At 40.3% G+C, this 12,226-nt stretch overlaps 1 protein-coding gene across 1 annotated transcript in view; it reads left to right on the forward strand.

Moving 5' to 3' along the window:
- LOC122747862 (protocadherin Fat 3-like) overlaps positions 1 to 12,226 on the forward strand; it is a 773,714-nt gene that overhangs the window by 700,307 nt on the left and 61,181 nt on the right. Inside the window, 5 exon segments of the mRNA XM_043993670.1 lie at positions 304 to 518; positions 1,133 to 1,270; positions 8,087 to 8,227; positions 10,784 to 10,823; positions 10,826 to 10,988. Of these exon segments, the coding sequence (XP_043849605.1) occupies positions 304 to 518; positions 1,133 to 1,270; positions 8,087 to 8,227; positions 10,784 to 10,823; positions 10,826 to 10,988 (697 nt within the window).

Raw genomic sequence — 12,226 nt, forward strand, 5'->3', positions numbered from 1 at the left:
GCCACCTATCCCAAACTCTGTAACCTTGATTTCATGAGGGTAGAGAGGACTGGGAGTTTTAATGTGCTCCAAGAAATTGTTTAAATGATTCAGTGTTCTGACTGATGGGCAGCTGTGCAGTGATTAATAGCATTAAGTAGGCTTCCAGGATGTTTTTGCAAGGACCTTCAATAAATGGGTTATTGAACATCCACTACTTTTTGGCAAAAATTAACAAAAATAACATATATAGTGATAATTGCACTTCTGCCTGTTTTTGTTTTTTAAAGAATCAAATCTAAAACACCCCATTTTTCTTCAAAGGAGGGATTTCTGTCATTGAGGCCCTGGACTATGAAATGTGCAAAGATTTTTACCTCGTGGTGGAAGCCAAAGATGGGGGTACCCCCGCCCTCAGTGCTGTGGCCACAGTGAACATCAACCTTACTGATGTGAATGACAATGCTCCAAAATTTAACCAGGAGGTCTACAGTGCAGTCATCAGTGAAGATGCTTCCATTGGGGACTCTGTCATTGTGGTAGGTACATGTGGTGAGTTTGATCCTGATGTCCAGGGCCAAACTAAGTCAGAATTGTCAATTAGCAACACATGGATAAGGGACACATTTAGGGTATGGGAGTCCTTTCATCAGCCTTCAAATCTGTCCATGAAGTCAGATCTACCTATGCACATAGAATATCCAGCAGAGTTGACAGAAATAAATGTCTGAAGGAATGTAAAGATAATGATAAAGCTGAAAAAAGCATTTACCACGTATGCACTTACTGTGGACCATGGCACAGTGCTAAATGCTGGGGATCCATAGACAGGAAGGAAATAATCTCTGCCCTTGGGGAGCAATTGCTTAGTTTGGGATTCCTGCTTCTGACTCAGGGCCTGAAAGATCCAGAAAACAATCAGACTGTGTACATATATGACTAAATAAAAATGGAGACCAGGACCACAGCCCTGCTGCTCTTCTGCCATCAATGCCTTCTCTTTCCCTAAGATGGAAATCCCAATGGGAAAACTGGCAGCTCTTCTGCAAGGCCTATAGTTTGGGGTTTTCTTAACCTCTGTGTTTCTGTAGAAAAGTAGGGTTGGGCTGAGTGTGCATTTTGTTTTCTTCAACCCTCTTATTTTCTCATGAAGTTAATAGCAGAAGATGTAGATAGCCCACCCAATGGGCAGATTCACTTCTCCATCGTCAGTGGGGACCGGGACAACGAGTTTGCTGTGGATCCTGTCTTGGGCCTTGTTAAAGTGAAAAAGAAATTGGACCGAGAACGGGTAAGATTAATTAGACCGACCTCCCCCTCCAGGCTTCCTGAGAGGCCCCTAAAGATGAATAGTAAAATGATTTTTTTCAAGCAATGGTTACAGGACATGAGATTTATGTAGTCTGAAAGAGACATGGTTGTGGAAGGACATCTAATTATATAATATGTGCTCTATGGATAGTGATTCCCTGAGTACAGCAAAGGTGGGGAAAGAGAAACAGATCTACAGTTAGAATGGCTTGAATTTGGATTAAACCCTAGGAAGGATTTTCTGCCAAATTTTATATGAGAATTCATTGCCTCCAAAGATGTTAAGGAAGAGTGATGACCAGTTCTATCAGTGATGTCTTGAATACTTTTTTTTTTTTCTGTGTGATGGCCAAGGTTACCAAAATGAAAATTATTTAGAAAAATAAAGGAGGAGATGACCTGAAACAGCAGTAAAAAGCAGCCAGTTTCTGTGATAAAATATGCAGCCAACTTGTCAAATACCAGCCCACTGTCAATTTTATTAATGTCATGCATGCAGGCCCTATGACCTACTACCAGGAGCCTATGGTGCTAGTTTTTATAGCTAACATCCCTACCAGAGGCTACGATCAGTGCTGACTCTGAAGGACTCCTAAGTCAAGAAACAAGAGCCCACATCCTTGAGATTTCTTTAAGTTTATTTACTTAAGTAAAATTAAGTTTACTTAAGTTTACGAGAAGCCCTTTTTCAATCCAAGAATTCAATTCCCTAAAGAGAAAGTAAAGGTAGAAAAAGGCTCCCCTTTCCAAGATGCTAAAGTACAAAAATCCAGAAGGGATTCCTGTGTGCTATAACCACAGTGCCTGGATAAAATTAATCTTGATAAAGGAGGCTTCCTAGAAACCCCAGCCTAGAAAGCCTGCTATACAGTGCGCAACTATTTCATTGCAAGCCCTGTGTGGTTGAATGTAGAGGAAGGATGAACCTGTCCCTCTTTAATTCCCAAGTAAATTAACTCAATCACATGTACACATGTACATCATGAAGTGGATATCATATTAATAGCACCTACCTCCTTCCCATAGTTGTTATGAGGATAAAATGAGATCTCTGTAAAGTGGTTGCAACCCTTAAAGCTAAATATAGATGCTAACTATCATTATCATTGTTATTATTATCATCATTATTACATATATTACTAGGAGTCACTGTTTCCTAAGTAATGATAATACCTTGCATTTTATACCATTTTCAAGGCATGATCATAACATTATCTCATTTAATTTTTACTTGACTGAATATAGATATTTGTTCCATAAAGCTAAAGATGAATTAATTCCAATGTCCACAGCACAGAATAATAAATAGTTACTAATTTTCCTGCTGTTTATGTATATATATATATATATATATATATATATATATATAGTATATATATATATATATATATATATATATATAAATGTGTTCAATTTGATGCCCTGAACACAGATTACCCTATGAAAGAACTGGCAGGATTTCTGGTGAGGAAGGAAGAAGAAACATTCCTTCTCATCAGAGCATGGACTTGACCCTGTAATCCTGTGGGCTCTGGTTGCATCCCCAGTGACAGCAGGAAGAGAAATGGGAAGCCATTTCAGGGCTTTCCACACTGGAAGGGTTGCAAATATGGAGCCCTGAAATAGGCTGTATGTCTTGCCTTGTAGAACCAGTCTAGCCAAACTTAGAGAGGCTCTTCACCAGAACCTTAGCCAGCTAGTGATTTTTATTTATTTATTTATTTTTAGCCACAGCAACTCACAAAGATGTTGAATAAGGGGCTGAAAAGTTATGATCTGCTTTGGTGAAGGGAACATCCACATGGATGAACTTACTGATCTTTGAAATAAAATCTAAGAGTCTAGGTACTTGCCATTTGGCTAAACAAACAAGTAACTAGCCTTTTTGAATTGAAATCAAGGTTAATTCATTGACTTTGCTAAATGGGTTTCCTTCTACTGACTTAATAAGATCTCATCTTTAGATGGAATATTAAAATGTACTCTATGTAATGCAGTAGTTGTATTCTTTTGTGAGGGCCAAAATTCGATATATGGAGCATTATTTGCGTGACTCGCCTTAATATTGGGGTCCCAGAAATATGAGGGACTCTTTTAGGTTTGATATCCCCTTTGATCTTTCCTCTCTATATATTCCTCCCAGGCCAATAAGAAAAGGAGCTTCTGAGCTTTAGTTCATAAAGGATCAGGTTTTATTACTTGGGAATTAATTAAACCACAAAGGTGAAACCAATTAAGGAAATAAGGAAGTAGAAATACAGATAGATAGTCTTGCCTCTAAGCTTAGCCTATGCAATTCCAGAGTGTTCCGATTAAGCTAGTTCAAAGGAATTTAGGGTTAAACTCACCAACCCCGGTCAATCGTTAGAAATGCAATCGCTCAAGACAGAGCAAAACACGTGTCTCTGCCAGGTCCAGGACCCCTCCAGAATGATCCACCAGGGCCGCAAAAGCGAGAACTCTTGAACACGCCCCATCTCCTGGAAGTTGCCTCCTTCCAGTAGGGTTCACTTTTTTTCCTCCCCTAAAAGGGGAGGTCTGGCATTCCATTTTTGCTCCCCCAAAAGGGGAGGTCCTTCTCAGTAGCATATGTAATCTCAGGGTGGGCCAGGTATGGCTCCTCCCAAATGATTCAGCTAAAACTTTCCAATATTAATCTTTACCACAAATAATTTTTAACCATACTTTAAAATATATGAGTAGATCAAATATTCATAAATTAAATGACATTTCAATGTACTAGGAGAATGCACTGTTTAATTCATGTCAACAAACACTAATTAATGGTGACTTCTTTCATAAAGTGAATTGTCACTCTAATTTGCCTTTTTTTGAAAATTTATATTATATTAGATTGTCTTTAAAGTAGAGCCCAGATCTGTGTGAACACATGTACGTATGTGTACAAATACATGGGTGTAAACACATGTAGATAATTGCAATGTTACTTTGGTATGTATATATATTTTATTAGAATGTAGAATTTTACATAGGAAAGAGTTATATCTTCTCTGTTTCTTCATAGACCCAGTTCTTAACATCCTATTTTTATTTTTTTTTGTCTTTGAGGGAGACTGAATTCTTTTTTTTAATTTAAGAGTAATAAACATTTTTACTTATAGTTTTGGGTTCTGTGATGTTTAAAATCTAAATTGTGGTCGCCTTAAATCAGGAGCTTCAGCTCCAGTCTAGTCTAGAGTTCCAGCCTGGTTGGGGTTCTTCCTGAAGTCTTCCTCCAGGAGCCTGCTTTAATCAGGAACCCCCCCTCAAGCTGTTTGTGGAAGCCTTGTATCTATAAAGATCTGGAACAGAAGTGGTCCTTACACACTGGCTTCAAGGTGATTGGTTGGTGTCATCCAAATCCATTGTCTTTGAAGGTGTTTTCAAGTTGAGTTCACAGTCTAGTTTCTGAGAACAATACCTTCTTAAGGTATAGCCAGGTGTGATTACAATCCAATTAACTTGAAGTAGGCTTAATCAGCAGTCAATCACTCTCACTTGATTCAATCAGTATAGATTAATCTCCAGGTGGGTCTTTGAGTATCTGCTAAATCCCATTATTTCATCACAGTTCCATTTTTTTATCCCTCCTTCCCTCCCTCCTGTAGCCCCTCCCTGAGGCAGTAAGGAATCAAATATAGGTTATATATGTATGATTATGTAAAACATTACCATATTAGTCATTTTGTATAAGAAAACTTGAATTTAAAAAAAAATGAAAGCAAGTGAAAAATAGCATGCTTCAGTCTGTGTTCCATTAATATCAGTTCTTTCTTTGGAGATGGATAGTATGTTTCATCGTCAACATCCTATTTAAAAAAAAAAAGATAGTATTAACTGTACCACAAAAGTAACTGGCTTATGAACATATCATTCAGTCAATAAACATTTTTAAACACCTACTATGTGCCAGTCATTATGCTAAGTGCTGGCATACATATAAAGTAATGAGGCTAATCTTTATGTATAATAATATTTAGAGCTAAGAAGAGGCCATAAGAGAGAATCTTATCTGACACCTCATTTTGTTTTGCCCAAAATCATCTTTTTTAAGATATTTTTAATGTCTGTTGGTCCTCGCTTTTATCATCACTGTCACTTCCCATTGATTCATCCCTAGATCCCACAGTAAAAAGCCTAAACAAATGAAAACGTTAGCCACAGGTGAATGTCAGTGCCTCTAGTCTATCATCTTTCTGCAACTTCCTCATTATATAAACAATGTAGCAGAGTGCCATGAGAGTTATAGTGATTTTCCACAGGTCACATAGGTTGTAAACTAGCAGAGCCTGCTCTCAAACACAGGCTCCCTGACTCCCAGTTCCAGTGTTCTTAACTTTATACCACACTCTAGTATATCAACAATCCTTCCTTTGCATGGTCCTGACCCCAAATGGGGTCACAAAGAGTCAGACACAACTGAAAACAACTGAACAACAACAAGTTATGACCCACCCTTCCCTCCCATCTATACTTTTTTAGATACCTGGATATTATCATAACAGAAAATAGGCATTCAAATGATTCTCATCTCTTTCACAGTAGTCACCTTGATAGTCAATACCCTTTTCCCTACACTGCTGCCCTTACTTAAAACTCTTGGAATATCTCTGTGGTGACAACCTCCACCCTTTCAGTTTGGTTTTCATTTAGAGGAAACAATCAAAAGTTACTTGGCTTTGGTGAATAAGGTGGGCAACCAAGCTCAGAACATTGCATGAGGGAAGAGGAGGACTAAGAGTAAAATAGGGAGGGTGATTTTCTCATGTGGACATAAACTAGTTTTTTTTTTCAAGGCACTTCATAAAGAGAAGCCTAAAAAAGTTCAGGTTGAGTGGTCACAGTTCTTTTGGAGTAAGCAGGTATCCTCCAAGTTAGACTACAACATACAGTATGCTTTTTAAGAAAATCGGTCTCAGGGCAGCTAGGTGTAGCAGTGGATAGAGCACCAGCCCTGGAGTCAGGAGGACCTGAGTTCAAATCTGGCCTCAGACACTTAACACTTACTAGCTGTGTGACCCTGGGCAAGTCACTTAACCCAATTGCCTCACTAAAAAAAAAAAATTGGTCCTCAGGACAGCTAGGTGGTGCAGTGGATAAAGCACTGGCTCTGGATTCAGGAGGACCTGAGTTCAAATCCAGCCTCAGACGACTAGACACATACTAGCTTGTGACCCTGGGCAAGTCACTTAACCCTCAGTGCCATCCCCCTCCCCCCCCCAAAAAAAAAAAAGAAAAGAAAGAAATCAGTCTCATTACTTTGCAATCTCACCTCCTATGGAGGTTTTGACTAGGGAGAACAGGAGTATTGCATGAGGAATTTATCTATCTCTCCTTTGTGAATCATACTTGATGTCTTCTTCTTAGGGATGTTAGAGCAGGGCACTTCTGCTTCAAGTAGGGATTTGAAGAGATGGACTGAATGTTTCTTCCAACTGGAAGATTCGATGATTATATGCAGTTCCTGTGATACCTAACCATTCTATCCATGGCCCCCCAGCTTTCTGTAGCTTGGAGAGATCAAAAGTCTCCTTGTAAGTAGGCTAGTCCAGCTCTCAGGGAACTTTGTTTCAAAATGTGTGCCCCAAAGAAATGTACCCTACTAATTACACATTTTAAAAGTCCCTGGAAGTTGCTGGAAGATCTTAGAAAAGTATTTTGATGAATTGAGATGGTGAGTCTCTTACCATTGCATAAGATCTGCTGGAGAGAAGTGGACTTTGTCCTTTCTCTAACCACTTAAAAGTATTGAAGGGGAGGGTTAGGAGTAGGGATGTCAACAAGCATTTATTAAACACCAAATATATTCAAGGCACTATACTAAGCACTTTACAAATATTATACATTTGGGTAATATGGTGCAAAGAAATGGAACTGTATCCATTAGGTCTCATGAGATAATTTAGAGTCACAAAACGTTGTCCCTCAGAGGTAACCCTTGAGTATCCTAAGAGGCTCTGTAGCATATGTTAGGACATAATACAGATGTTGTCTGAAGCCCCAAAATAACAGAATGAAGGTAGTGGGGGTTTTTCATAGTTATGCTGTAAGCATGTTGCCATGCCAGGTGATTTGGAGTTAGAAGACCTAAGTTCAAATCTAGCCTGTGTGACCTTGAGCAAGTCTATATCCTCTGTGGCTGGAGGAATAAATTAAGATCCCATGGGCCCTAGGGCACTGTTGTCATGTAGACCCTTTCACAGATGCATTTGTATAAGTGTAGCAATTTTCTCTGGGGCAATTTATTAATTAAAAACAAGACCCAGTCCTAGGGCCCTGAAAGACATGGCTTTAAGACCTAGCTCTATGTGACCTTGGGCAAATCATTTAACCTCCCAATGCCTACCACGACTCTCTAAAATTCAAAATTGCTGAGCTGAAGTACTGATCTGCATTATTAAAGGGAGCTTCCTCACTGGACATTCCCCTTACTGTAAAATTATAGGACCCGATTACTGCCCCACTCCCAAATTGTATATGCACTGTTTGAGAGAAGTACACAAGTATAGTTTATGCATATACATACATGTCACATATGTATATGTGTATATAACATAAAACTAGGGAGGTATAATGTGTGTATATATTACATGTATATGTGTATGAGTACATACCACATACGACATAACACATACACACACATTCATTTTAGTTTTTAGAGCTCCCCCTTGCCCAGGTACATAATGAACTTCTCTGAGCTTCTCTGCTTTAGCCTGAATTGGCTTGGGGTATAGCCAGAAGGATGGGAGTTCTGGATTTCTCAGCATGTTCATTCAGTGTGCTCTCCCCTTGACAGGTGTCTGGATACTCATTACTCATTCAGGCTACGGACAGGGGCATTCCTGCCATGTCATCCACTGTGACAGTCAACATAGACATTTCCGATGTGAATGCAATTGGCCCTGTTTTCACACCAGCTAACTATACTGCTGTAATTCCAGGTAAGCTCACCTCGTGGAACGCAGTCTCTAGAAGAGAACTCTACGATGCTGCTTTTGTTTCTCTCTTGATCTTTTTGCTAAACATCAGCTTGCCCTTTTCACTTGACTTGTAGAAAAGAACCCCCATCTTCCGTCTTGGTTATTGTCCAGAGGGTGAAGGGAATGAACATAAACCCCAGGATTTGTTAAGGAGAAGGAAAGCCAGTTGGGTGCTGAAATATTTCATAAAGCATAAGGAGGGTGGGGGGTGAGCTTAGAGATCTGGCAGTTGGACAAAGCAGTGTCCCTCTAGAGAGCTGAACCAGTGCCAAAAACTTATTTCACGCTTATAACCCACCTGCCCTTTAAAATCCAGCTGCAAGACGTGATGACTTAGTCCTGGTTTTCTAGACTCATACATCTGAGAGAAAGGTCATGTTGCCCATATCCTAATACATCTCCAAAACTGTTGCAACCCCACACTACCAGGAATATACACAAGGCCAGCTATTGATTAGATCTCCATCAGTATGAAGGATCAAGGGCAGACCTAAGGGTGGGGTGTTGATATTATTTCAGTCTCGACATCTCAGGCTTACACCTTTGTTTGCCCCAGAGTCACCCCTATCCCTTGTCTCCCCAGAATTCTGCAGACAGAAGATACTGAGGCTGGACAGAGCCTCTTAGGTCTACCCATGTTGGAACCCTCACTTTTCAGGCTGGGTGACCCAGACAGTCAGGGTAGGAGTAGTTATCGAACGAGCAAGTGTCATCTTCATTTTCAACCCCCTTTTTCCATGAATCCGATGCCTCCACCTGGTGGTATTCTTTTGGCTATCTCTCCTAGATCCTGCTGGACTCAATTTTCTGCCCTTCGTTGTCTTATTTCCAACACCTGTATACCATGATCCCTATCCTCCCAACACAGATATTTACTGCATTTCTACACTTGCCTCAGTTTCTTTAGGGAATGGTTCCTCTCCTGGACTCCCTCGCGAACCTTCCTCCACCCCAGCTTTTGTCTTCTGTCCTGCCTCAAAACAAGATAGACTCCAAGTACTTAATTTCATTTTATGACATCTATCAATCAACCTGGCAGGCTGTTTTTCAGATGCCCAACAGGAAGGGAAGAATGGAAAGGTCAGAGGTCCCTCACCCCCCTCCCAGTTGTGACCCTCTTCCAGGCCCTAGAGTGTCTGGCCTCTGCAGTATATCTCTCTCTTCTTTCATGGATGGTGAGCCCCTGAGGCGGCTATTATATCTTTCCTCTCTGGAGGGAAGTGGCTATATAGATTGAGCAAATAAATGAATAAATCTTATACTTGGTGCAGGGCTGAGTATATTGTCAGCATGAGGCAATAAATCTTCACTGAACCCGGAAGGGACGGTAACTGATTCCAGAGGGATCTTGCATCTGGCTCTTGCTGACTGAAAGGACACTTGAGAGGAGGAGAAAAATGACAGGTCTTGAAGGTCCTGCTATCTTTCTCCTTCAGAATAATTCCTCCCCCTTCCCAATCTACTCTGACCTTACTCCCACACATGGTTTTGATAAGACTGACTCTAATTCAGGACCTAGAGCCTATGGCTCCTGCCCTGCATTTTCCTCCCTGCCAAACTACATGTATCATTCTATCAATCTCTCGACCCAGACTCACTTAATCCTAAATCTTTGTCATCAAAGGCCTGCACTGGCAAAGCTGACTCTGGTTCTGACCTATAACGGCACTGAAATCTAAATGGAGAGCAACGAGGATCTCAACTCCTAAACCACAGAGGAATTTAATCCGAGTTAGGATAACCTCTAGAACCAAGGCTATGGAGAAAGACATGTAGGAGGAGATGCCGAGAGAATCAGTAAAATATTACTTGAGTTACTGATTGTTTAAATGAATAAACATTTTTCTACTGATGTCAAAGCTACAGGACACCCTTCCTGCACATCTCAGTGTAAAATGAGCTCCTTCACTACTAACTGTGTTCAATTTGAGGTTTCTTTGTTGTTAAAACCCTAAAGTTAATACTCTTTGTGGTGCTTACTTCTGTGTTTTCACTATAGATTTGCTAATTTCTCTAGAATGCTCTCCCCATCTTGCAAAATCTCATATAGTAAAAATTGCGTTCCCAGTGTTTTGTCTGCATAATTGTTGTGACAACTGTAGTAAGAAAAAAGCCAGCTCCTGACAGGTTGATGTTTTTCTTGACCTGGGAGTATCTCCAGGGTTGTCCTGTGAGCACTGTTCATCCCTGCTTTCTCAGAGTTCTCCCAAGTAGCCATGGATGTTTCAGTAAATTGGAGAATTGACTACAGCTCAAGACCATAGTTAGAACTTAAAAAAAAAACACCAAACAAACAAATGAAAAAAAATGTGTAACATAAAATATGACTTTATTGGTAAGGGAAAGGGAGTGAAATAAAATTGTTAATAAGCACCAGTATTTGGCTGAAGATAATAAAATATCATGGGGAACTACTGCCTTTTTCAAAACATTATATTTCTGGTGAGTAGCACAGTCAGCCTTTTTGAAATAGAAGAATGTAATTTAATCTTTTTTCCCTACACTGTTTTATGCAGGAAAACAAACCAGTGGGGACAAGCATTTGGCAGCTGATGTGACGGACCGAGATTCCTTTCACAATGGGCCCCCCTTTACCTTTACCATCTTGGCCGGGAATGAGGAAGAAGAGTTTGTGTTGGACCCTCATGGGATCTTAAGATCAGCAGTAATCTTTAGGCATACAGACTCTCCTGAATACGTGCTTTACATCCAGGTACTGTCTTGCCTTGCTAGGGACCAGATGTCTTTCATTTCTGTTTGTTATCTGGCCTGTTGCTTAGTTTCTCTTTGTTGAGTTGGTAAACATAATTTATTGGCCATGTAGGAATATGCCCCCTCTTAATCTCAAATTCAATTTCACAACCAATAAAAGCAAGCTCTGCATGTGAAATTGAATAGAAAGAAATAAGGGTGTCATTGTTTTGGCCTGGCATTTACTTAGGGTGTGCTTAAGCAGGCAATCACTGTGCTTAAGTCTATTTAAAACTGCCAGGAGAGTCCAGTTCACCCCCCACCCCACCAAGTATCTGTTTCAGTTGTTCAAGGATCCCTTCTTTGTGATGGTATCATCTGCTGAATCACCATAAGTGGGGAAGTAATGAATCAGGCATCTTATATTTGGTTTAGGCCAGATGTCTCCTTAAGTTTTTGTAGGAGGGAAAGAAACTTCATCTTTGTGACCCAGTCCACTAAATCTTGTACTGTGTCCCCACATTTTGCAAAATAGATAGATAGATAGATAGATAGATAGATAGATAGATAGATAGATAGATAGATAGATAGATAGATAGATAGATAGAGGAGCAACAGAATTCGGGGGGGCATGGCTCTTGCTCACTTGCCCTTGCCTGGAATATCAATTGCTATAGATATAGATGTGGGGAGAGTAAGGGAAAGGGAGCTAACAAGGTCTGGACAGAGATATTCTTGTCAGAGCTCAGAGAATAGAAACACAGGTGCTCCAGTAATGCCACCACTGTGTAGCTGATGGGAGGGGCCACCTAAGAGGTTCCCTTCACCTGGAAAGATTCTGTGCTACCTTAAGCATTGGATAACTGGGGCACTCAGTTACCTGAGGAAGTAAAGCAGGTCTCTTAAAACCAAACAGACTCTGTCTTGGGATTTCACCACCTTACCACTGCGGTTGTCTATGTTCAAAAGGGACTCATTTGCCCCAGATTGGCATTGGGGAAACATGCTGTATTTTATTTCTTTAATTTTTGATTAACAAAAATCTGTCTATCCCTTCTACACCCCCTATGAAGAAGATGCATTATTTTCATATTACAGTTGTTTTACATGCACCATGCCCCATCTTTCTAGAGCTGTCAGCTCCCTGAGGGCAGAGACCTTTATTCCACCTATTTTTTTTTCTTCTTTCACCCAGCACCACCATAGTGTTCTGGTACCGACAATGGAATTGAAACTTCCCTGCAGCAGCACCCACGGACTTCCTT

Source organism: Dromiciops gliroides, chromosome 3, assembly GCF_019393635.1.
Source record: "Dromiciops gliroides isolate mDroGli1 chromosome 3, mDroGli1.pri, whole genome shotgun sequence".
NCBI lineage: Eukaryota > Metazoa > Chordata > Mammalia > Microbiotheria > Microbiotheriidae > Dromiciops > Dromiciops gliroides.